General features: G+C 38.0%; 1 protein-coding gene across 1 annotated transcript in view; it reads left to right on the top strand.

Annotated features, from left to right (window-relative positions):
• LOC136830094 (uncharacterized) overlaps positions 1 to 27,500 on the top strand; it is a 57,346-nt gene that overhangs the window by 16,266 nt on the left and 13,580 nt on the right. The window contains exons 9-29 of the mRNA XM_067089286.1: positions 292 to 343; positions 2,835 to 3,026; positions 3,440 to 5,545; positions 6,513 to 6,797; positions 7,700 to 7,996; positions 8,729 to 9,019; positions 10,146 to 10,472; positions 11,177 to 11,452; positions 12,029 to 12,098; positions 13,360 to 13,580; positions 13,958 to 14,185; positions 15,849 to 15,973; positions 17,033 to 17,197; positions 17,963 to 18,139; positions 20,126 to 20,317; positions 21,898 to 22,077; positions 23,154 to 23,228; positions 23,834 to 24,010; positions 24,617 to 24,676; positions 25,082 to 25,255; positions 26,518 to 26,547. Coding sequence (XP_066945387.1) covers positions 292 to 343; positions 2,835 to 3,026; positions 3,440 to 5,545; positions 6,513 to 6,797; positions 7,700 to 7,996; positions 8,729 to 9,019; positions 10,146 to 10,472; positions 11,177 to 11,452; positions 12,029 to 12,098; positions 13,360 to 13,580; positions 13,958 to 14,185; positions 15,849 to 15,973; positions 17,033 to 17,197; positions 17,963 to 18,139; positions 20,126 to 20,317; positions 21,898 to 22,077; positions 23,154 to 23,228; positions 23,834 to 24,010; positions 24,617 to 24,676; positions 25,082 to 25,255; positions 26,518 to 26,547 — 5,700 coding nt within the window. The remainder of the gene's footprint in view (positions 1 to 291; positions 344 to 2,834; positions 3,027 to 3,439; positions 5,546 to 6,512; positions 6,798 to 7,699; positions 7,997 to 8,728; positions 9,020 to 10,145; positions 10,473 to 11,176; positions 11,453 to 12,028; positions 12,099 to 13,359; positions 13,581 to 13,957; positions 14,186 to 15,848; positions 15,974 to 17,032; positions 17,198 to 17,962; positions 18,140 to 20,125; positions 20,318 to 21,897; positions 22,078 to 23,153; positions 23,229 to 23,833; positions 24,011 to 24,616; positions 24,677 to 25,081; positions 25,256 to 26,517; positions 26,548 to 27,500) is intronic.

The following is a 27,500-nucleotide window of genomic DNA, read 5'->3' on the forward strand; positions in this document are numbered from 1 at the left end:
GTTTTTATGGGAACTCGAAATTCTGTTCAGTCATTGTCCTCGAGAGAGAGAGAGAGAGAGAGAGAGAGAGAGAGAGAGAGAGAGAGAGAGAGAGAGAGTATCACCAATTAAAATTCCGAAAAGCTGCATTCACAACATTAATATTCTGTGAAGCTGTACTGACAAAGTTATTGCAGTGTCCAGAAAAATGTACATTAATAATAATAATAATAATAATAATAATAATAATAATAATAATAATAATAATAATAATAATAATAATAATAAAAACATGATCAATAATTTCTCCAGCAGATTTGGATTGCGGTTCTCAGGTCGACAACTCCACTAACTACATGATGAAGTGAGTACCACCTTGCAAGCATTTTATTTTTATTGCTTGCATGCATATTTGCCTGCGCTTTTATAAACGCGGAATTGCTTCAAGTGGGGAGGTTGTTTGGAGGCATAATATAGGCGTGAGAGTCCTAATTCCTTTTGTCAGTAAGTGAATAAGAGGTTAATTATAGATTCAGTTTCATTTATTTCCTAGAATTATGTGATTTTCTGTTGACTTGTGACTTTGTCACAAGGTATGATTGTAGAGTTGACTGCACATACTAGTGACTTTTATTCTATTATTTTCTCTGTCTCTGTCTGTCTGTCTGTCTGTCTGTCTATATATATATATATATATATATATATATATATATATATATATATATATATATATATATATATATATATATATATATATTATTTATATATAAAGATAGATCAACAGAGAGAGAGAGAGAGAGAGAGAGAGAGAGAGAGGCATATTTATCTCCGAGTCACACTCCACAGTAGTAGAGCTTCCAGAATCCATCCTCATCCATCCTCATCCATCCATCCACATCCATCCACATCCATCCATCCAGCCCGCCTGCGGGCCACCGAGTAAACAAAAAACAGAAAGAGTTCGTGTTTTTGCCGAGACTCTGTATCAGTTTTCCATTACTCTCAACTACTTCCTCGGGGAGATAAGACACCCTTTTAGATCTCCTAAGCATCTCCTGCTCCTCCTCTTCATCCTCCTCCTCCTCCTCCTGCTCCTCCTTCCTCCTCCTCCTCCTAGGCTTTCGTGTTGACTCTCGAACATAATCTTGTTTGCATTCGGAATAAGGATATGAGCTTTCAAGGAGGGTTGGGGGCCGGTGGTGGGGATTGGGAGGCGGGGGGTTAGGGGAGATGCCTTAGGCAGTTGTCATTTGTGTTTACAAACTCCATGAGCTCCGTCTTGTTTCTGGGGGCAAGTTTAATGCCGTCAGTGCACCTCTTACAGTGCACTGTATAGGCATTACTCGAGGCGTTCCTTTTGCTGTACCTCCGTTCATATTCTCTTTCTGACTCTCCTCAGCCATCTCCTAACAGTTGATTCATAGTGCAACTGCTTTGGGGTTTTCCTTCATTCACACCTTTCAGACCTTTTTACTGTCAATATCCATTTCAGCGCTGAAGGACCTCATAGGTCCCAGTGCTTGGCCTTTGGCCTAAATTCTGTATTCTATTCTATTCTATTTTCGTGTTACGTTCTCGGTTAGTGGGGAATGTTTTTTTTTCCCGTGGTAGGAATAAAGAAAAAAAAATGCCATTGTACCTGCGCGAATTATTATACTGTATGAAACAGAGGTCAATATAACTTCCAGCTTCTCGATATCATAGCATATTTGGGTATATTTGCCACCGAAAAACTTCCCTTGCGAATTTTGGGATTGATACCAAAGGGAAAATACATTAAGATGTATTTGTGATCAAATTAATGAGTCATTCTGTCCATGATTAGCAAATAGACGTAGTGAAATCTCAACTTACTTGTTGCCTGGTATATGTGGGTTCTTTCTCCGCCGAAAAATGATTGTCCTTGAGATTTTAGTTTTATATATATATATATATATATATATATTATAAAAAAGTTTTATAATATCTATCTATCTATCTTTCTATATATATATATATATATATATATATATATATATATATATATATATATATATATATATATATATTAAATGAACTGCAAACTGTGAAAAAATCTTCACCACCGAATGTTTAACTATAAATACTCTTCATCATAATTTCAATTAATTCTGCTCATCAGATAGATATATAGATAGATAGATTTTATATTTATCAATTGATTTGTTTTTACATATGTGTAAATATTGCACACTCCTTTCTCCATAGAATTAAAATTATACTGAACGGAGGAAATAGCATAATTATATAGCATCATCACCTCAATTTTTCTACGAAGAAAAAAAATAATGCACTTAAAGAACAGGCGAGAATTGTCTCCCAGATTTGGTGAATTTAGTTTTATATATATTACAAACAAAGTGGTGAAACCTTCCTCACCAGATTTGTCCAACGAAATCACTCTGTATCACATTAGGAAATTAATGAATAATGCTATTGATCAATGTATTCCCTAACGTACTTGGGTCTTTTTTCCATGGAAAATTGCCCTCCAGATTTGGTGAATGTATTTTTATATATATTAAAAACCAATTGGTGAAACCTTCCCCACCAGATTTGTCCAGTGAAATCATCTATCACATTGCCAAATTAATGAATCATTCTGCTCATCAAACTATACCCTGACTCATTTAGGTTCTATTTTCCACGGAAAATTGTCCTCCAGATTTGGTAAATTTGGTCTTATATTCAAAACAAAGTGTTGAATCCTTCCCCACCAGATTTGTCCAACGAAATAACTCTGTATCACATTAAGGGACACACACACATCAACCACATTTTCTAACTTGCGCTCGGCCAAAATTACCGCCTCCCTCTTTCCTCTCCCACGTCTGAAGTTCAACATACGGCTTCGTCGAGTGCAACGAAGGTTTCACGAGCTCTTCCGGGAAGTTCTGGACGCCCTTCGCGTGCCGTGACGGAGAGAGGATTTTCGACCTTGCGGACGGGGCGCCGGAGATGGCTTGCTTACCTGATGAGCCGTGCAAAGAGGAGCACTTTCCTCAACTCAGAAATGGACAAGTCTTATAGTAAGGGTCCTCCTGTATATATATGTATATATATATATATATATATATATATATATATATATATATATATATATATATATATATATATATATATATATATATATATTATATTTTGAATCTACTGGTTAGTTTTTACCAGATACATGTGTAGATGTTACAGTAACCACAAAGACCTCTTAACTTCTCAAATTCTTCATATTTTGGAAACACTTGTCACCACGGAGCCTAAGTTCCAGATAAAGAACCAAATGTTATTGATATATCTATGTTATGTATTTAATCACTTCATTGTTCTGTAAACTCAGTGCAGTGATCTTTGTATTATTCTTACTCAACAGCTGCACAGGTCCCATATCCCAAATTGCATCACAGCAGCTGAAAAACATCCGTAATTTATTTTTTCCAATCTGCAGCTTTTCAGGTCTCGAGGGATGGTGTGACGAAGGGTATAGATTCCCGTCTGGCGACACTTCGTATTTATATGCCTGCATTGGAGGAGCATGGCAGCTACCCACGTCTCAGAGGGAGGGGTGCTTGCCTTACTGCTCTGAAAGCTGCCAGAATGGTGGTACCTGTACAGCACCTGACTTCTGTAACTGTCCCCCAGAATTCACCGGCACCACATGCATGGAAATTGCACTTTCAGAGCCCATGCCAGTGGTCAGTCATGTTGGGAATAGATTAGTGGGTTTAAAGGATGGTAATAAACTCCTGACATCTAGTAACGAAGGGGTGGCTGAAGCCAGCAGTGAAGACGTGTCAGCTGTTGGGGATACAATGGTTTTCCTGGATAATGACAAGATCTTAGCACCCAGTTATAGGGATGGAAAAACTAATAGTCAAGATGTACCAGCCTTTGGGAACAGGAGGCCTATGCCAGCTAATGACAAACACTTTGTGCCCAGTTATGGAAATATAGCAAGACCAAGTAATAAAGATGTGCCAACTGCTGGGAATATGAGGTCTATGCCAAATAATGACAAACACTTTGTACCCAGTTATGGATATAGGACAAAAACTAGCAATATGAGGTCAAGGCTGGACAGAGACAAACCCTTGATACCCAGTTACAAAGAAGTGGCTGAAACTAGCATTGAAGACAGGTCAACTACTAGAAATAGGACGTCACGGCCAGCCATGCTCCATGATGACAAACCTGTGGTGATGCCCAGTTACAGAGTGGCTGAGACTAGCAGTAAAGGCATGCCAGCTGTTGGGAAAAGGATATCAAGAGAAGGACTGCTGTATGATGACAAACTCTTGACACCCAGCGGTGGAGAAGTGGCTGAAACCAACAATAAAGATGTATCAACTTTTGGGGATATGATGCCATGGCTGGAAGAAGGCAAACACTTGATGCCAAGTTACAAAGAAGTGGCAGAAGCTAACAGTCAAGGCATAGCATCTGTTGCGAGCATGATGCCAGAGTTGGATGCGTACCAACTCCGGAAACCCAGTTATGAGGATTTTTTAGAAACTAGTGGCAGAAATGACCCAGTTGTTGGGAACGTGATGCCACGGGTATTTGATTACCATTTGATACCCAAATATAAAGAGGCTGAAGCTGGCATTGAAGATCTATCATCCAGGGACGTGAATGCAAGAAACAATATGGCCACCGACTTTCAGTCTAGTCTCTTTGCCAGTGATGATCTTCAGCCAGGTGCTTTAGGATTTCACAGCAGGCCTATGCCTTATTCAATACTAAACAGAGGACAAGATTTTTTCCCAGTTGAGGGAGAATTTCAGAGTTATCAGGCCTCTCCAAGAAGGGTTAGGCAATTAGATGACGCTGATAGGGTCCCTGAACGGGAGTTGCCTATTGCACGTGTGACCAAATCCTCAGGGGAAGAAGACCTCTCAACAAGCAATACTCCTGTGATTGATGAGTCAACAAACAAACCTCCTGAGGCTGATGACTCAACAACAAACAAAACTCCGGAGACTGATGACTCAACAATGAAAACTCCTGAGACTGATGACTCGACAACAAACAAACCTCCTGAGACTGATGACCCAACATTGAAAACTCCTGAGAATGATGACTCAGCAACAAACAAACCTCCTGAGACTGATGACTCAAAAACAAACAAACCTCCTGAGACTGATGACTCTACAAACAAAACTCCACAGACTGATTACTCCACTCCAGAAGGAGAAGCAGCGCTGCCTACCGGAAGTCCCAAAAACAATCCGTCCGCTCTAGGAGTAGAGGGGTCCTTGCCAGAGGGAAATCGTGGGAGTGATTACTCCACTCCAAGAGGAGAAGAAGCCTCAGTCAGCGGAGTACCCTTGCCACGCCTGACCACTCAGTTTGGTTTGTTACTTGATTCTGAATCTGAATCCAATACCTCATTAACCGCTGTCTCTGAGACTCCAATCAAGGTATATTATCAATCCGGGTCAGCCTCGTCTGTGAAAATGTTAAACTCATCTAAGGACTCTGAGGGGGAGTGCTGTGAAATCCTGAAGTGCGAATCCCTGTCCATAGATGCTTACAATGCTGCGTTAAGGTTAAGGTATGGCTTCCGTGTGAATTCACTGGTCTGATTCATTTTCTTTTTACTTTGTTATATATATATGTATATATAGATAGATAGATTGATAGGTAGATAGTTAGATAGATAGATGGATAGATAAATAGGCATATCACGGGAGCAGCAAAATGGGATTTGGTCCAGTAATTTCAGCCATCAAGACTTACTGTGATTTTGCAAGGATGTACTTTTCTGCCATCAGCCCCTCTAAAGGGGAAAGACTATATGTTAGAATATATATATATATACAGTATATATATATATATATATATATATATATATATATATATATATAAAATCTTTTTGCCATTTTCATATAATTATTGTTAAATAATATTTTTTCCAAAATTATTGAAATTACCTAGTAAGGCATGCAGTAATTACACTAGAAAGTATATATGTATATATATATATATATATATATATATATATATATATATATATATATATATATATATATATAATATATATATTAATATTACTAAAACATTACAAGCCATTAACTTAAAATTCCCAAAGAATATGATGTTGATTCAGAGAAGTTACAGAGGATAATAGGAAATACATTAAGAAAGAGACCAGCTATTAGAAGAGAAATGAATAAAATAATAGATAAATAGATAAAAATATAGATAAGTTATTAAAATACAGAGTGAATTATTGTTTTAGGATCACTAATAATGCATTGCATCTTCGCTTGAACGTTTGGGGTTCAAATTGCACAGCATTCTCTGGGATGTTTTAGATTGATATTAAGTTATCAGAATAGAAAAAAAGGTAAATGAATACATTTATAGGTGAACAGATGAAAATATAAATATATTATTGAAATACAAGGTCAGTTGTTTCAGGGTTAGTAATCCATTGCACATTAGCTTGAACGTTTGAGGTTCACATTGCGCAACACGTTTAAGGATGTTTTTGACTGGATATTTCTAATTCAAAACAGCGAAAACTCAAGCACGGTGACTTGCCGCGAGGGCTACACATTCGCGGGGGGCGAGACCTCCCTCCGGATCGAGTGCTACGGGAGCGAGTGGGTCCTTCAGGAACCGTACAGGAACATGACGGAAGTGACCTGTCAGGCTGTGTGCGACCCGCCGTGCAACAGCACTGGAAAGTGTATAGAACCAGACGTCTGCCGGTGCGCCGAGGAGTACACTGGAGATCAGTGTCAGTTCCTGAAGTGTCTCTCGCCTCCTCCACATGTCAAGTTTGCCGAGATCGAGTACAAGTAAGGGTTCCAGGTTCTGAAAGTCCCGTAAGGGGTTAGTGGCTTCAGTGCACTGCAGGCATTACTTAAGGTTCTTTGTTGCGTGCCTTCCATAGGCCCCTAGGTGTAACCCCTTTTGTATTCTCCTTTCATATTCTCTTTCTTCCATCTTACTTTCCTTAAGTCTCTCCTAACAATTGATTCATAGTGCAACTGCCTTGAGGTTTTTCTCCTGTTACACCTTTCAAACTTTTCACTGTCAATTTTCCTTTCAGCGCTGAATGACTTCATAGGTCCCAGTGCTTGTCCTTTGAATTAAATTCTATATATCAGTTCAGGTTCTGAAATAGACGCGTTTTTCTCACGTTAATGTTTCTGTTAATGATGGTAGTTTTTGTTTAGTGAGAGATGTTAATATATTGATTTTTTTTATATACCAAGGAATCATTTATATGTGAGATTTTTTTTGAAGTTTCGGGTTAAACGTAAAATGACCCATTATAGTCTATTTAGCGTTTTAACTTGGGTCAAAAACAACTTAAAGGATCTAAATATATATATATATATATAATATATATATATATATATATATATATATATATATATATATATATATGTGTGTGTGTGTGTGTGTGTGTGTGTGTGTGTGAAAATTGGTACACTGCTATCTGCAGTCTTTTTATTTTTCACTTAACTATACTTTTACCAAATTGTTCCTAGTTAGTTTCCCTGAACTTGTAATGTCCACTGATATATTCCTTCTTTATACCTATTTTTATATATATATATATAATATATAATATATATATATATATATATATATATATATATATATATATATATATATATATATATATATATATATATATATATAATATACACTCAAACCTAATCATCCAATTCAACTTGGCCTCTTCAAACAGAGGAATGACAAGCATAGCCAAGTGCCTGAAAGGCTACACACTCCCCAACGGGAACCAAACCCTTAACATCGAGTGTATCGACGGTCAGTGGCTGCCGGCCTTCTGCGAAGAGGAGTTGGACAGGAGGCTGGAGTGCCTCCCAGTGTGCCAGCAGGAGTGCCGCAACAAGGGCAAGTGCGTGGCCCCGAATACCTGCGCCTGCCCGATGCCGTACGACGGACCTACCTGCCGGGATATCAGGAGCAACCACTGCAAGGTGCCCCCGCCTATCGTCAAGAAGGCTTACATGAACTACACGTAAGGAGTTTTGCCGTTTCTGGAATTATCAGAAGATGGACCCTGTCCATGTGGAACGAGCCCACCAAAGGGGCTCCTGACTTGAAATTCAAGCTTCCAAAGAATATGGTGCTCATTAGGGAGTAAGAGAAGGTATAGGGAAATGCAGAGAGAGAGAGATGTCACTCGTTAAAAAGAAAAATAAGTTGATAATGAAAGAAGAGTTGAGGTTGTCAGTCACTCAAGGGTCTTCTCTTGCTCTTTCTCCTACCCATCTGCTCAGGCCTTCACTCCCTGGACTTTCACCTTTGTCTCACGAGTTCTCATGATATTATAGAGATTAATCAAGATGATTCATATTTGCTGTATGGAGTTGAATTTCATGGATAATGTCATAAAATTAAAGAGGTGAATCTAGATGATTCACATAGCTATTTGGAATTAAGTGTCATGGCTCTTAAAATTAAAGAGGCGAATCTCGATGGTTCACATTACCTATCTGGAGTGAAATGTCATGGACAATGATAAAATTGAAGAGGTGAATCTAGATGATTCACATAGCTATTTGGAATGAATTTCATGGATAATGTTAAAATTTAAGAGGTGAATCTAGATGATTCACATTATCTATTTGGAATTAAAATTCACCATCACAGGTCATAGCGCCTGCCAGGCCTTTGACCTTTGACCTAAATTCTATATACACATTCCAGTTCTATATTCCCATTCCATTCATCCTCCCCTCCCCCACAGGGTGACTCTGGGCGAAGCCGTCTGCATCGACGGGTACGCCCTCCCGACGGGGGAGACCACCGTCAGGTTCGTCTGCAACTACGGCGAGTGGAAGTTCTCGCCCCCCACCGACTTGAGAGACCCCGAATGCCAACCCGTGTGCGTGGGCGGATGCCAGAACGGGGGCGTCTGCGTCGACGCCAACAGGTGCCGCTGCCCCAGGCCCTACAGGGGACCCCTGTGTCAGGACGTGGCGACGGACGTGTGTCCTCAGCCGCCCGCGCCCTTCCCGAATTCCATCATGCACATGAGGTCTGTCTGTGTTGTGTTCGTTCTGTCTCTTTGCTGTAATGGCTGGGAGGTCGTTTTGTTTTTGTCTGTTTTTTATTTTATTTTATTTTATTTGTTTTATTTTTATGTTGAATTTTGTCTTTTTTTTTGTATATTTTCTTATTTTATGGGCGGTAAATATTAAATGTTATTAAATTTTATTTGTCCAGTGATACACACAAATGAAATGTAAGTAATTTTTAGGTGTGTTTAATTATATATATATATATTTATATATATATATATATATATATATATATATATATATATATATATATATTTATATATATATAATATTGTGTCTAGTTTTCCCAAACAGCCAACTTATATACTGCATTAGGTCATAAAACATTGTTTTTCAGTACGTACAAACAATTTTGTCAGTCTGAGCGCTTGTCTTAAAATGGACGTTTTTGTCTGCATGTAACGTCATTAGTGTGAAATCACTCATAAGATACGCTCCCTGTTCTGTCTTGAATGCATGTTTTTTTTCTCTACACCTAGACATTTTGTGTAAAAAATAAACAAACTTTTCTAGATTTCCCAAATAACCCACTTGATATTCACTTAGTTGCCATGGTGGCGCAGTGGTAAGGTTCTCACCTACCAGTCGAGAGGACCGGGTTCAAATCCCGCCGCTCACTGGTGGCTTGGGGATGGTGCCTTTGCATAAACCGGGTGGCCCGCCAACCTAGTGGTCTGAAAACTCTAGAGGGTCAATAAGAGAATAGGTACCAGGGGGTTAAACAGTGGGCCTAGCGACACACTGGCCACGTGTCTTAGATAACGGGACTTTCTCCCCACTGGATGTCAGCCTAAGAAACCAGAGTTCAGCATTGACCCTATGAGCTTTGCAAGTCCCTTTTTGACCTTATATTCACTGCCTTCTGTCCTAACATCCACATTTTTCTCTGTATGCCTAAACACTTTGTGTAAAAAACCAGACGAACATTTCTGGATTTCCAGAGTAACCCCCTTGAATTCACTGCCCTCTGTCTTAAAAAACACATTTTTTTGTACACCTGAACGTTTATTTATATTAAAAAAACCAAACGAACGTTTCTAGCCTTCCCAAATAACCTACTTCTGCAGCGGTTTCATCCAACAGCCCAAGAGGCCCTTATGTGACCTGCAGAGTGGGCTACGCCTTCCCCTCGGGCGAGACCCAGATGGAGCTGTGGTGCCAAGACAACACCTGGGTGCCAGCCACCTACAGCGACCCTTCCGGAGTGCCACGGCTGATTGAGGCAGACGGCACCTTCCACCTGGCTTGCCTGCCAACTTGCAACCCTCCGTGTCTGAACCACGGGAAATGCATAGACGTCAACGTTTGCCATTGCACGAAGCCTTACACGGGCGAGTACTGTCAGGATCTGGACGAGGGACACTGCTGGGACGAGCCGCCCTCGTTTGAGAACGCCTACACCGTGTACAAGTAAGGGGGCGGGGTTTGATCGTTGGTTCCTCATGAGTGAATTCTTGCCCTTGTGTGTTTTTCATCTCCATCAAAACTCACTTTTTCATCTCTCTCAAAATCCTTTTTTTTTTTTAATCTTCATCAACACTCCCTTTTTCATTTCCATCAAAATCCCCTATTTCATCTTCACTAAAAATCCCTTTTTCATCTCCCTCAAAACTTCCCTTTTTTCATCTTCATGAAAAATCCCTTTTTGATCTCCACCAAAACTTCCTTTTTTCATCTCCATCAAAATCCCTTTTTCGTATTCAACAACATCCCTTTTTCATCTCCCTCAAAACTTCCCTTTTTTCATCTTCATGAAAAATCCCTTTTTCTTCTCCATCAAACTCCCTTTTTCATCTCCAACAAAGTCCCCTTTTCATCTTCACCAAAAATCCTCTGTTCATCTCCACCAAAATTCTCAAACTCTCTTTTTAATCTCCAACAAAACCTCCCTATTTCATCTTCATCAAAATCCCTTTTTTTCATCTCTATAAAAATTCCCAAACTCCTCTTTTCATCTTCATCAAAATATCCCTTTTCAATCCCCATCAAAATCCTTATTCATCTCCCTCAAAACCTCCCATTTTCACGTCCATCAAAATCCTTTTTCATCTCCGTCAATCCCCATCAAAACCTCCCCTTTCCACCTCCAACCTCTCTGTCTGCCTACCCCACAGCTCCAGCAGAGCCGCCGTGACGTGCAAGGACGGCTATGTGACCCAGACCACGGAGCCACAGCTGTTCCTGGAATGCTCAGACGGCGACTGGAAGCTCCCTCCATCCACCGAGGAACCCATCTGCCTGCCCAGCTGCGTCCCGCCCTGCGACAACGGCGGGGAGTGCGTCGCCCCGAACACCTGCGAATGCACGCCCGAGTTCTACGGGGCCCTTTGCGAGAAGAAGCGCTGCCCAACGGTGCCCGAGGCCGCTCCAAACTCCTACGTCTCGACAGAGTTAGGTTCCTCGAGCTTTCAGTTGACGGTGGGGCAGAGGGGAAGTGAATGCCCAAGAATTTTTTTTTTTTTATTAATTGATGAAGTGTTGAATTAAGTCAGTATTTTTTTTATTGCATTAAAGTGAATTTGTAGGTTTAGTAAATATAAGAGGAAAGTCGCTTTTTTAATCAATTAAAACAAAGGAAATTGGTTCCATACCCCAAGCTTTTAAAGTTTCCATAGATGACTGTGGCCTTTTTATATATAATGACTGTGATTGCAACAATCCACGTTAAAGTTTGCAATGCATATATATATATATATATATATATATATATATATATATATATATATATATATATATATATATAAATATTTTATTATTAAACTTTATTATTGGGTTCACAGTCATCAATTATTTATAATCAAATCCACAGAAATCTGTAGAAACTTCAAAGCTAAATAAGTATGGAACCTATTTACTTTGTTTTAATTTATAGAAAAAAATATGTACACATATACATATATATGTATACACACACACACACACAAACACGTCTTTCCTTCAAATAGTAATATAATCCTATCACACAGCACACGTGGAAGCGCCCTGGTCTCCTGCTTCGAAGGATACATCATGAACACAGGAACTAACGAGGTCCCGGTAAGTAACTGAGAGAGAACTTACCTGGCTCTCTACCCCAGTTTACCTGTCATCAGTAGATGGGGACTTTATGAGTATTATTACTATTATATTCAGAAGATGAACCCTATTCATATGGAACAAGCCCACCGAAGGGGCCATTGACTTGAAATTCCAGCTTATTATTATTATTATTATTATTATTATTATTATTATTATTATTATTATTATTATTATTATTATTATTATTATTATTATTCAGAAGATGAACCCTACTCATATGGAACAAGCCCACCAAAGGGGCCATTGACTTGAAATTCAAGCTTATTATTATTATTATTATTATTATTATTATTATTATTATTATTATTATTATTATTGTTATTATTCAAAAGGTAAACCCTATTCGTATGGAACAAGTCGCCCACAGGGGCCACTGAACTGAAATTCAAGCTTCCAAAGAATAGGGTGTTCATTAGAAAGAAATTACAGTAGATATTATTATTATTATTATTATTATTATTATTATTATTATTATTATTATTATTATTATTATTATTATTATTATTATTCAGAAGATGAAGCCAGAGAGAGTAAGATTATAGACCTTTATTGTGTTTTCTAATTGTAGCATCGTACATACTTTTACCATATCCAAGGACTATATTTAAACGGAGGGTTTCCTGACTCACCAGAAAAAAAAACCAATACCAAACCTTACGTAATCAGACCTCGCAAAGGTAAACAATTTTTTTCTAATTAGTAGGTATGCATACCTAGGGGAGAGCTCGCAGTAACACTGTTTAGTATCAAATATTTACCTGGAGGAGTAACTCTGCTTACATATTCTACCGTTCTACCCTCGACAGTTTGGGGTAAATCCTGTTTTTTTAATTAAAAGCTTCTGATATTTTCAGAATAAATTGAGATAATAATAATATAATAGTAATAATTTTCTTCTTCTTCTTCTTCTTCTTCTTCTTCTTCTTCTTCTTCTTCTTCTTCTTCTTGTAATAATAATAATAATAATAATAATAATAATAATAATAATAATAATAATAATAATAATAATAATAATCTACTTCTTCTTCTTCTTCTTCTTCTTCTTCTTCTTCTTCTTCTTCTTCCTCTTCCTCTTCTTCTTCTTCTTCTTCTTCTTCTTCTTCTTCTTCTTCTTCTTCTTATTATTATTATTATTATTATTATTATTATTATTATTATTATTATTATTATTATTATTATTATTATTATCATCCAAAAACCTGACCCATGTTCTCAACAGATGAAATGTTTGGAAGGCGAGTGGCTCACGGTTGAACCCCAACCCAGGACAGTCGAGTCCCTGGAATGTCGACCTTTCTGCGCCCAAATGTGCCTGAACGGAGGTACTTGCACTGCCCCGAATCTGTGCGATTGCCCAGAGGGATTCGCTGGAAGGTATTGCCAGCACCTGAGATGCAACGGCACTCTGGCAAACGACAAAGTGGCGGAAGTTAAAATCAGGTGGGTGTTGTTCTTCTTCAGGTTAGTAAGAGGTTGCAGTTGGTAGACCATATAGTCCGCAGGTCCCCCTTCAGTGCACCTCAAACTGTTCACTGTGGGCATGACTTGAGGTTCTCTGCGGCGTCCCTTCGGCCCCTAGCTGCAACCCCTTTCATTCCTTTTATTATACCTCCGTTCGTGTCCTCTTTCTTCCATCTTTCTTTCCTCAATCCTCTCCTAACAAATGTTTCCTAGTGCAACTGCTTTGAGGTTTTCCTCCTGTTACACCTTTCAAACTTTTTACTGTCAATTTCCGCTTCAGCGCCGGATGACCTCGTCATAGCTCCCAGCGCTTGGCCTTTGCCCTAAATCCTATACTCCATTCTACTCCATTCCAGTCCCGACCTCATGACAGCAGAGGTGACGTGTCGAGGTGCCTACAGGCCGTCCACTGGGAACGAAAAAGTCCTCTTCTACTGCGAGAACGGCCACTGGCAGGCCCCCCAGGCGATGCTGCTCTCCCAGGGTATCATCACCTGCGTGCCCCTTGTGCCACAAGGGTTGTGCCAACGGGGCCAAATGCGTGGCCCCGAACACCTGTCAGTGCCCAGCTGGCTTCACAGATAGCGACTGCAGTAAAAGTAAGAGAAGTTTTAAGTTTTCTTTCTCGAGCTCGAATTATTTAGCATGGTTAGCCAATTGCTTTCCAGATTGGTAGTCAGGTAGGCAGATTAGTTTCCAGGATAGTAAATCATCAGTCTGATAGTCATCAGACGATCTGGTTATCAGAATAGTATGGTTATTGCTCAGATAGTTAGCAGACGGAGCAATAATGACAATATCAAGACCTAATTACTTTTGGAAGGTTGATACCAAACATTCTCTGAAGAATTTCGTTGAAATTGAAATACTCCAACGCCATTTCTTCCTCAAAGAATTCCTCATTTTCATTTTTTTTATTTCCGCACAGGAAATGAAAACAAATGAATAAATTGTATCCTCTTCAGTAGATGTCGGTTATGAGTGAACCATAATTCATTTGAATTCGTTTTGACATAATACTTTGGTTTAAGTCTTTTCCCCGACAAAATACCAGACTCCACCACTTCATTGAAAGGTTTGGAATTCTCAATTTACCACTACTTTTCCTTTTTTTTCCCCTCTTTACTTTGTTTCCCCTCCATTTTCTCCGCGCTTTCTTCAGTCATGGGCTACGGAAGGACACCAAATCCCCTTTCCAGTGGCCCTCGCTCTCTCAATAATAATAATAATTCATAGCACGCCAACGAAACCAAACCATTTCCTTTCGAAGCGAATCTCAGCTTCAATTCCGGCCCTTCATTCCCATTCGCCTCAAACAGAAGCAGGGGGTCAATTGAGTTACCATTCAGTGACCTCCCGGTGACCTCCATTAGCCAAGGAGGGGTGAGGGGGGAAGGGAGGGGGATTTCGTCTAAAACGTAAACCGGTGGAATTAGCTTTCCTACCGGACTGCTGGCAGTCGTCTATTGGCAGTCTTTGATGGCCTGGTCGCGTTCAATTAGTGTCAGATTCGTTTCCATCTTTGGGAGGGAGCCATAGCCTGTGAATCTCCCTCTCTCCCTCTCACTCTCTCTCTCCCTCTTCCTCGTCCTCGTAGCTCCTGTAGCCACAAATCTTCTAGAGTCCTGCTTAGCTCCCTCCTTCCCTATATTTTTTCTAAGGTTGAAGAGCGATAATCCTTGTCCATCTTTTGTTTCTAAGTCTGGGGAATAATGATCCAATTCTCTATCCTTTGTTTCTGAGCCAGGGGAATAATGATCCAATTCTCCATCCTTTGTTTCTAAGCATGAGGAATAATGATCCAATTCTCCATCCTTTCTTTCTAAGCTTGGGGAATAATGATCCAATTCTCCATCCTTTGTTTGTGAGCCTGAGGAATAATGATCCAGTTCTCCAACCTTTGTTTGTGAGCCTGAGGAATAATGACCTCATTCTCCATCCTTTGTTTCTGAGCCTGAGGAATAATGACCCAATTCTCCATCCTTTGTTTCTGAGACTGAGGAATAATGATCTCATTCTCCATCCTTTGTTTCTGAGCCTGAGGAATAATGATCTAATTCTCCATCCTTTGTTTCTGAGCCTGAGGAATAATGATCTAATTCTCCATCCTTTGTTTCTGAGCCTGAGGAATAATGATCCAATCCTCTATCCTTTGTTTCTGAGCCTGAGGAATAATTATCTCATTCTCCATCCTTTGTTTCTGAGCCTGAGGAATAATGATCTAATTCTCCATCCTTTGTTTCTAAGCATGAGGAATAATGATCCAATCCTCCATCCTTTGTTTCTGAGCCTGGGGAATAATGATCCAATCCTCCATCCTTTGTTTCTGAGACTAAGGAATAATGATTCAATCCTCCATCCTTTGTTTCTTAGTGAGGAATAATGATCCATTTCTCCATCCTTTGTTTCTAAGCATGAGGAATAATGATCCAATCCTCTATCCTTTGTTTCTGAGCCTGAGGAATAATGGTCCAATCCTCCATCCTTTGTTTCTGAGCCTGAGGAATAATTATCTCATTCTCCATCCTTTGTTTCTGAGCCTGGGGAAAAATGATCTCATTCTCCATCCTTTGTTTCTGAGACTGAGGAATAATTATCCAATCCTCTATCCTTTGTTTCTAAGCCTGAAGAGCTACAGCATAATCTGAATATCCCTCCTCCCATGTATCTACTAGGCCTGGGAATCCGCATCTGGCTTCGGAGACCTATAATCTGAACCTCACTTCTTTATTTCTAGCCAGAGTGAACCATTTTCGGAATAATTATGGGCTTAGTGATAATTTCCTGTGAAAATAAGCAGTATAGTAGGATTTTTATATATAATTATTGTTTTAGATTGAACTTTTATTGTACAGTCTCATGTATCATACTTGCTGTCAATAGGAAGTGTGGTGGTATAAAATTAGTAATTTATATTATGTGTATATATATATATAAATATATATATATATATATATATATATATATATATATATATATATATATATATATATATATATATATATATATATATATATATATATATATATATATATATATATTTATATATACAGTATATATAGATAAATAGATAGATAGATAGATAGACAGACAGATAGATAAATAATTGTTAATTTAGTTGTAAATATTAATGCAATTTTAAGACCCATTTTTCCATATTCATGTGTAGTAGACTTTTTATCAAATACATAATAAAATCATAAATGTAAAATTAGTATTTATTTCTTATTTTTAATCACGAGGATTTTAATTTTGTTTGATTGAACTAAAACAGTTATGTGCATATATGTATATATGTATATATACATATATAATTATATATATATTATATATATATATATATATATATATATATATATATATATATATATATATATATATATATATATATATATACAGTTGTCACCTTCATTTCCTGCTTTCAATTTCAGGGTACAGTCACACCATCGATGGCCACCCTTGCACCTTCCCTTTCATCTACAACGGCTTATGGTACAAATCCTGCACGGACATTGACAGCACCAGACCCTGGTGTGCCACAGGAGTCACCGTCCACAACGCCGTCTCTAGCTGGGGCGTATGCGTCTCAGACCTCGGTAAGGCTGGTTTCCAAAGTCCCAATGGGGGGGGGCGTATGTGCCGTCATTGCACCTCATGTAGTGCACTGCAGGCATTACTTAAGGATCTTTGCAGTGTCTCTTCATTAGGCCCCTAGCTGCAACCCCTTTCATTCCTTTGACTGTACCTCCGTTCATATTCTCTTTCTTCCATCTTCCTTTCAACCTTCTCCTGACAATTGATTCATAGTGCAAATGCCAGGTTTTCCTCCTGTTACACCTTTCAGACCTCGTAGGTCCCAGCGCTTGGCTTTGGCCCAAATCCTATTCTATTTTATCAACTGGAAAGACATATTATCTGTTGATAAGTTGATAGCTAGAGAAACAATAGCTGATACTGAAAACTGTTAACCTGTCTTGAAGATGCAATACAATATTGAGCATATGATTTAGTATGGCTGCCCAAAGATCTTTCTTTTGATTATCTTCCTATCCCATGTAAGCAAGCTCCATTATTTCATGAAACATACACTTTTGCATATCTGTACTTGCATAGTCTGGAAAGTAAATGCACTGATGCAAGGATAGTTAAAAAAAATTATGAACTTATGTTTTACATTTACAGTCAGAAGTTGAAGATCTTGAAAACAGTGGCTTTGAATGTCATATTTATGATTTCTGTAATTTTAGAAGGTGAAAATTAAAAGAAATATTTGCTGTTATCTAGAATACCTCAACATACCATACACTGTAGTTATTTGCCCTGTATTTTTTTTATTTCATTTATTTATTGCTCCTACCCAGGTACCTCTAAGGTAGTCATGACTGTAGATGGCCTGCTCTGTAACTTGCCTTTCACATACAACGGCGTAAAATACGAAACCTGCATCTCGACCACGGACAGGCCGAAACCTTGGTGTGCCACAGAGGTGGATGGATCAGGTTCTGTGACAAAGTGGAGTTTGTGTGACCCATCATGGGGTAAGTTAACCACTGGAAATTATAAAGTAAATAAAGCTTCACTTGGTGACTTGAAAAAAATCATCTTTCTCAGTGCCAGGATGAAGAGGGTAACCACCATCTTTCCAGGGTTCTCAGAAAGGATATTATATATGGATCTAGTGATATGTTCAATTTTGTTGAGGAAGCAGGGTATCTCTAGAGGACTAGTTTTATTGCTAAACATTTATCAAGTTCTTATTTATGTATTCTATAAATGCAATGGGTGAAAATATTTGTAGGGTACTGTTTGAATGTATCTTTAAAATTCCGCAAAGAATTGACCCCCCTTTTTTTTTCTTTCTACAAACTGTAATATTCTTCAAGTGTTGTTTTGAGTCAAATTTGAGGTTTTAAAATCAGAATCGTTAAGATATATCAAGTGTTGGCGTGGTCTAAAACCTCATACGTGGAACTTTATGAAGTATTACTTTTTTACGAAACACTTTCAGTGTGGTAGTCTTTATTAGATTTTACCATCAGTAGCCACTGCCTGGATTCCCCAGGGCCCAGCTTGGGGGACCTCAAGGAACATTTAACCCTTGAAATCGTTTTATTTGTTAATGTGTTAAATAATATATTAATGTATTGCTGTATTCAATACATTTTTCTACTTTCATATTCAGATGTAAGTCCGGGAAAACCCAAAAATTATTTTCAAGAATTGTAGCATATGATGTCTCGTTGAGGAGGGAATATAGTCTTAACAGTTCTCTCTCTCTCTCTCTCTCTCTCTCTCTCTCTCTCTCTCTCTCTCTCTCTCTCTCTCTTCCCCAGCCATTATGCTCAATCGGTGGCCCATTATCCCTCATTTTTACCGCACCATTTCACTTCGGCCACCGCGGACATCGACGATTAAGCTCTCTCGAGGGCACTAATTAAGAGCAAAGTTCACAAACTTTTATGAATCATTGGCATCGTTCCGCATATTCCATTGATGTGAATGGATGAGGACGGCTGTAATAGCCTAATTAAGTCGTAAAATATGACAGGAATCACGGCAGAGAATCATAAGAGGATTCGTCATTGAATGAAAAAGGTGGTCGGGAAAGATTTTTTTTTCAATAATTAGAATTTTTGGGGGGTAGAGGGAATGCTACGTAATGATTGTATGAGTGAAATTGGACCAATAAAGAGACGCATGAACAATTAGGAAGTTCTCTCTCTCTCTCTCTCTCACTCACTCTCTCTCTCTCTCTCTCTCTCTCTCTCTCTCTCTCTCTCTCTCTCTCTCTCTCTCTCTCTCTCTCTCTCTCCTTTATATATATATATATATATATATATATATATATATATATATATATATATATATATATATATATATATATATATATATTACACAAAGAATGGCTTTGGAGTAAACTCAGTCAGACAAGGTACCTCACAATAAATAAAACAAGCTTGATAATCACTCTACACATTTACTGATAAATTTGTTCAGTAGCCTCACAGAAACCCTTATAAGCTAAACTGTCCAGTTTTATATAATATTCGTAATTTCAAAATTATAATCTCAGCCTTCGAGCGCCGAGTTGAGGAAGGTAATTACCCACTTTCCAGGGTTCTCGTAGATGGAAGCTGTTCAGGAAAGAGGCTCAGTGTTTGAATTTAGAGTGAAAGCTGGATTTCATAGTTATATATATACCTTATATTTCTATAAAATCTATAAAACAGCTTGCCAAGCTTACTGGCCACATTAGACAAGGTCCCAGCTTAACTAGAAACCAGTCGAATTTTAAAGCATTCATGGTTGTCCTCATATAATTTTATCATCATTCATTGCGAATTTCTACCTTTCTCTAAGGTTTTATAGGGATACATACCTTATATTTCTATAAAATCTATAAAACAGCTTGCCAAGATCACGGGTCACAACAGAACAAGGGTCCAGGTTACCTAAATTTCAAAGCATGTAAGGCTGTCATCATACAATTTGATCATCATTCATTGCGAATTTCTATCTTTCAGGCGTGACCACGGCCATCATCACGACGGGCGGCCGTATGTGCACATTCCCGTTCATCCATAACGGGAATACGTACAACAGATGCGTAGACGATGTCCTGGAACAGAACGAATACCCGTGGTGTGCCACCGAGGTCTCCGACGGGGGCTCCCCCTGGCTGTGGGCGTTTGCGAGTTGGATTGGGGTAAGTTTCAGTCTGTTTCTGTTTGTGGTATGGTCGTTGGTGTTTTTAGCTCTCTCTCTCTCTCTCTCTCTCTCTCTCTCTCTCTCTCTCTCTCTCTCTCTCTCTCTCTCTCTCTCTCTCTCTGTATATATATATATATATATATATATATATATATATATATATATATATATATATATATATATATATATATATATATATATATATATATTATATATATATATAGAGAGAGAGAGAGAGAGAGAGAGAGAGAGAGAGAGAAGAGAGAAGAGAGAGAGAGAGAGAGAGAGAATTTAAGAGTGTATATTTTGTATAATGTACGTATGTGTATATATCATAATTACGTGGTTAGAAGTCACGCATTTTCTTATTTGAGTTCATTCAACCTTGCCTCAGTTTGTCAGAGAGAGAGAGAGAGAGAGAGAGAGAGAGAGAGAGAGAGAGAGAGAGAGAGAGAGAGAGAGAGGGAAAGTCACATTTTCATATTTGAGCTCGTGCTACTTTCCCCTCTGTTTGTTTGAAACGTGCACCATGAGAAGAAAAGAGAGAGAGAGAGAGAGAGAGAGAGAGAGAGAGATTATCAGTTTCATAACCGCTCTGGTCACTGGGGTAGATAATGAACAAACATGGCGGGAGGGTTAAAGAAATGCATATTTACATTCGACCCACTGCTGGAAACGTCTCTCTCTCTCTCTCTCTAACTCTAAACCTCAGTTGCGGCTCTGTTTTCACAATAAACACGGAAATCAACGTTTGCTGTTCAATCATTTCCGTCTTTTAACCTGACGTTTCTGGCGTTTCCTTTTTAAAACAGTTTGTTAGTTTGAAGAGGAATCAAAGACTGGTCTTATCGCGTCATAGGAACGCTTTTCTTTTTGTGTCGTTTTTGTTTTGTTTCTATCCTATAAAAGGGTTGGCTAAGGAAGAGCCCTAGTCAGTAGTCACTTCCACAATTATTATTATTATTATTATTATTATTATTATTATTATTATTATTATTATTATTATTATTCAGGGGATGAACCCTATTCATATGGAACAAGCCCACCAAAGGGGCCTGTGACTTGAATGATAATAATAATAATAATAATAATAATAATAATAATAATAATAATAATAATAATAATAATAATACTCTTCTTTCTGTATTTCCATTTATCTTCTGTTACTTCTTTCAAATGAGCACCATATTCTTTGGCAGCTTGAATTTCAAGTCAGTGGCCCCCTTGTTGGCCTTGTTCCATTTGAATAGGATTCATCCCCTGAATAATAATGATAATAATAATAATAATAATAATAATAATAATAATAATAATAATAATAATAATATTAATAATAATAATAAATTTACCTTCTCTTACTTCCTAATGAGCACCATATTCTTTGGCAGCTTGAATTTCAAGTCAGTGGCCCCTTTGGTAGGCTTGTTCCATATGAATAGGGTTCATCTTCTGAATAATAATAATAATAATAATAATAATAATAATAATAATAATAATAATAATAAGAAGAAGAAGAAGAAGAAGAAGAAGAAGAAGCAGAAGAAGAAGAAGAAGAATTACCTTCATCTTTTGTCCTCCTTCAATCCAGGTTACACCAGGACCATCTCGACTGAACAGCACAGGGTCTGCCAATTCCCCTTCGTGTGGAAAAACCAGACGGTCCACACTTGCCTTCCAGCCGCCAAGGGCATGAACGGACCCTGGTGTGCCACTAAGGTCGACGGGAAGAGGAACATGTTGGAGTGGGACTTGTGTGTCCTGGACGGAGGTAGTAAGGCATTGAGGTTTTTTTTTAAAGCAGTTTTGCATATACTTGAGTTGACTTTGCATATATTTGAATTGACTTTGTATATACTTGAGTTTACTGTATACTTAAATTTACTTTGTGTATATTTGAATTGACTTTGCATATACTTGAATTGACTTCGCATCTACTTAAATTGACTTTGCATATACTTGAATTGACTTTGTATATACTTATATTTACTTTGCATATACTTGAATTGACTCTGCATATATTTAAATTGTCTTTGCATATACTGAAATTGACTTTGCATATACTTAAATTGCAGTTGTTTTCCTTTTTTAAGGTACTTTTGTTTTTCTTTAATTTCGGGATTCTCCTGTGTTAAGAGTTTTTGCATGCACTTGAATTGCAGTTCTCTCTCTCTTGTTAGACCGTTCTCAGAAGCCAGAATTGTTATTCTCAGAAAATAGGAGTACTATTCTCATGTGATAAAATTAGTATTCTCAGAAGCTAGAGTTATGATACTCAAAAGGTTAAATTATGATTCTCAGAAGTTAGAATTATGATTCTCAAAAGAAAGAATGATTATTCTCAGAAGATGGAATTGTGATGCTCAGGAGCTCAGTAGTCAGAATAACTCTTCTCAGAAAGAGTTATCATTCTCAGAAGATAGAATTATGATTCTCAGAAGATAGAATTATGGTTCTTAGAAGATAGAATTATGATTCTCAGAAGATAAAATTACTACTCCCGGATGATAGAATTCTTGTTCTCATAAGAAAGAATTGTTATTCCCAGAGGCTAGAATTATGATTCTCAGAAGGTAGAACTATTATTCTCAGAAGACAGAATTACCATTCTCAGAAAACAGAATCATTCTCAGAAGATGTAATTATTATACTCAGAAGAAGAATTATGATTCTCAGATAGTAATAGTATCTTCAGAAGCTAGAATTATGATTCTCAGATAGTATTATTATCCTCAGAAGCTAGAATTATGATTCTCAGATAGTGTTATTATCATCAGAAGCTGGAATTATGATTCTCAGAAGCTAGTATTCCTATTCTGAGAAGAATAACTACTCTCTCTCTCTCAGATAAAATTAGAGTTCAACTACCACATCAGTCAGGCCTCCCTAGTATATCAGGCCCAAGACCCGGCGATTTTACAGGCAAGTGAAAAAGCTTATTTGTTTTGCAAGTCTAACTGTCTTCAGTTTTTGACAATCAGTGTGTATATAAACATATAAACAACAAACTGTTTCCATATGCAAACAGTTAAAAAAAATTATAGTAATATATTAGCAAACAGTTAAAAAAATGATAGTAATATATTAGTTAACAGAACACGTCATTAATCCCACATATTTTTCAAAACTAGCTGTAACTCGGATATTTTCTTTGAAAAGTTGTTTCATTAACTAACAGTTTTATACACTGGCATAGAATTATCTGTCTCATAACTGTATAAAGAAATACTGAGACTTTACCATTATCGTATAAGGGCCTGAGAGAATAATCAAGAATTGTTTTTGTTATATAAGAGAAAATGATAATGTAACAACCTTGCGATTTCCTTTGTCATTGTGAATATTAAAAATAAATGCATTAATACTTCTCTCTCTCTCTGTCTCTCCTGTAATCGCACAACTCCGATCATTTTCATTCCCTGTTGTGCTCAAGAAAATGGGAAACGACTTTATTTCTCTCGATGAAATATTTAACAGTGTGAATGCACTAACGTTTTTCTCCTTTGCCGCGGCTTCGCAACTCACAGCTTGGCATCTGATCAACATCACCACAGTCGTTGGAGTCCCTTGCGTCATTCCCTTCATGCACAAAGGCAGGATGCACAACGGATGTGTCAAGGAGGGTAACGACCCTCCCTGGTGTGCAACTGCGGTCGACGAACGACTCCACGTCATGGCCATGGGCATATGCCCGAGTAACTGGGGTAAGGTTCGGATATAACAGGGGTAAAGATTCGGATAATTGAGGTTAGATTCGGATAATTGAGATAAAGACTTGGATAACCGGGGTAAGGTTTGGATGACTGAGGAAAAGGTTCGGATAACTGAGGTAAGATTCGGATAAAGGGTAATATTCGGATAACTGGGGTAAAGATTCAGACAATTGAGGTTAGATTCGGATAATTGAGGTAAAGATTCGGATACCTGGGGTAAGATTCGGATAACTGAGTTAGATTCGGATAATTGAGGTAAAGATTTGGATAACTGGGATGAAGATTCGGATACCTGGGGTAAGGTTCGGATAACTGAGGGAAGATCCGGATAATTGAGGTAAAGATTTGGATAACTGGGATTAAGATTCGGATACCTGGGGTAAGATTCGGATAACTGAGGTAAGATCCGGATAATTGAGGTAAAGATTTCGCTAACTGGGAAAGATTTGGGTACCTGGGGTAAGGTTCAGATAACTGAGGTAAGATCCGGACAATTGAGACAAAGATTTGGATAACTGGGATGAAGATTTGGATATCTGAGGTAAGGTTCGGATAACTGAAGTAATGATAATCCTACTCACTTTGAACGCTTTCCAGATTTGCCGAAGAATCTGCTGCAGACGGACCGCCCTCAGGACCTCCAGCGTCCGGGAACGCGTAAGTAAATTCGCCCTTTGTCGTCAGTAAATTATTGCCTTCACCTTCAATAGGTCACTGTGTAGAGGAATTGAACTAATCCTTTTATTTGTTAGTTTGTAGTGCCATCTAGTGGTTGCTCATGGAAGTATTTTGAACATTAGTTTCTTTAACTTGCTTTCTGATGCCTCAGATGTAGGTAGATTTTCTTTACTTGCTTTCTGATGTCTCAGATGTAGGTAGATTTTATAATGAGTTGACCCTTCATATAAAACCAGTTTTCAGACTAGTTTGTTACAGAACAACCAGATTTATTACTAGTTAACCCAGCAGATATGACCAGACCTCTGAGTATAGTAGAGATATCTGTAGACTACCAAGTCGAACATCTCACATTACAAGTCATTTACTTTTAATATTCCACAGCCGAGGAGAATATGATTTACACTGAAACTGGGAAGGTCTGCATCCTTCCATTCACATACGAGGGCATCCAGTACCACGGCTGCATTTCGGTCGGGTCCTCCAAGCCGTTCTGCGCCTCAGAAGTGGACTCAAAAGGGGAACTCACCAAGAGAGAGGACTGTCCAGATGACTGGGGTAAGTCTCCTAGGGCCATGGCTCTATATTGAATAACTGTTGCAGTTTCCCAGTTTAAAATTTCAGACATCTCTTGCCAGCACAAAGTCATAAGCTCTTTTCCCAGAGTCAAGTCACACCAAAGGCCTGATTTTGTTCTGAATGACTGTGGAATTATTTCTGTGGCCAGAATATCAGATCTGGGTTCATGGTCTAAAATATGTGATAGGCATTGTAGTTTCTCATTTTAAATTTCAGATCTGTCTTGCCATTATAGTCCCAATCTCTTTTCTCTATATAAAGTCACACCAGAACCTTTATTCTGTACAGGATAAATATGGAATTCTTTCTGTGGGCAAAATTTCAGATCTTAATTCGCAGTGGAAAGTTATACCAGAGTCATGTCTATCTTGCCAGTGTAAATTCTCAGTCTCTTTTCTCAATATAAAATCACACCATAACCCTGTTCTGATACTGGATAAATATGGAATTCTTTCTGTTGTCAAAATTTCAGATCTTGAAGCTGTACCAGAGTCATGTCTATCTTGCCATTATAGTCTTAATCTTTTTTCCAAAAATAAAATCACACCAGAACCCTGATTTTGTACTAAATAACTGTGGAATAATTTTTATGGCCAAAATTTCAGATCTCAGTTGTAGGCCTAAAGTTATACCAGTCTTGTGTCTGTACTGATTGACTAGGGCAGTTTTACAGTGGCTAAAATCTAGATCTTTTTGCTTTGTCAGGCCACAACACAGCCACTTCTCTGTGCTGAATAGCTTTGGCAGTGTTTGCTATGAAATTCCAGTGTTCTGTTCCCAGTAAAAGAGTCAAATCAGAGTTGCTACTCTGTAGTTAATAGTCATGGCAGTGTCCCTGTAGTGGATAGTATACTGTGTCTCTGGGACTGAATTTATGCCTGAGTTATATTGTCACTACAAAGTTATATGATTTTGTATCTCATGCCTGAAATTCGAGTATGATACGAGACCTATACAATGTCAGTCTCTTGTACTGTATGTACAGAAGCCTTAAATGAAGATACATGTGGCACTGATACCTTTACAGTTATATATTTGTGTAACCCAAAATCTAAGTGAATGCTGTTAGATAATTTGTTCTTAGAAATATGGTTTGTATTTGCATTGCTTACATGTCATTGGAATCCTGTTGGTAATCTTTTAACTACTATAGATCACTAATTTTAGAATGATGAAAATAATGGAAGACTTTCAGTGGTTATGACAGATTTTACCATTAATACTTTTCTTTTGTATGACAGATTCCAACGCCCCCTTAGAAGAAGAGCCTGGTAAGCGTACTTTAATTTTATTATGTGATTTTATTATTATCTAAATTCTTCTTGTGTAGTCACCTTGATGTGATTATTCCTAAAGTTTCCATTTTGAAATTGTACTTATTTTTAGTTTTGTGTAAAAGAAAACTATTGAGATGGCTTTGTCTGTCTGTCCGCACTTTTTTCTGTCCGCACTTTATCTGTCCGCCCTCAGATCTTAAAGACCACAGAGACTAGAGGGCTGCAAATTGGTATGTTAATCATCCACCCTCCAATCATTAAACGTATCAAATTGCAGCCCTCTAGCCGGAGTAGTTTTTATTTTATTTAAGGTTAAAGTTAGCCATAATCGTGCTTCTGGCAACGATATAGGGTAGGCCACCACGGGGCCTTGGTTAAAGTTTCATGGGCCGCGGCGCATACAGCATTATACCGAAACCGCCGAAAGATAGATCTATTTTCGGTGGCCTTGATTATACACTGTACAGAAAACTCGACTGCACCGAAGAAAATTCCAGCCACGTAGGAATTAACTGGATTATTTGAAAATTTATTGTTATTTTTAAAGTTCCTATTATGTAGTCACATTTAGTTTTTTTTTTTTTTGTTGAAAGTGGGATATTTAACAATCTCTGTTATGTAGGCAGTCTTAATTTTTTTTATTTGAAAATACCCTGTATTTAGGCACTCTTAATTTAATCTGTTTGAAAAATCCTGTCAACACAAACTGACTAAATTTGATTTGATATCCACACCTCCTAGACCAGTGGTTCTTGACCTGTTTATGACCACGCCCCCTCTAAGAGTTGGTCCTTCCCGCCACGCCCCCTTGCATCTATGGGTAAAATTCCCTCCCAGATTTAAAGGAAAATTAAAAAAAAAGAGAAAGAGAAGAGTTTTTATTCTTTTGGGAATGAATTAGTGAGATACTTGACACTGCATAGCGACTCTTGTTAAGAGAATAACGA

Source organism: Macrobrachium rosenbergii, chromosome 46 (genome assembly GCF_040412425.1).
Source record: "Macrobrachium rosenbergii isolate ZJJX-2024 chromosome 46, ASM4041242v1, whole genome shotgun sequence".
Lineage (NCBI taxonomy): Eukaryota > Metazoa > Arthropoda > Malacostraca > Decapoda > Palaemonidae > Macrobrachium > Macrobrachium rosenbergii.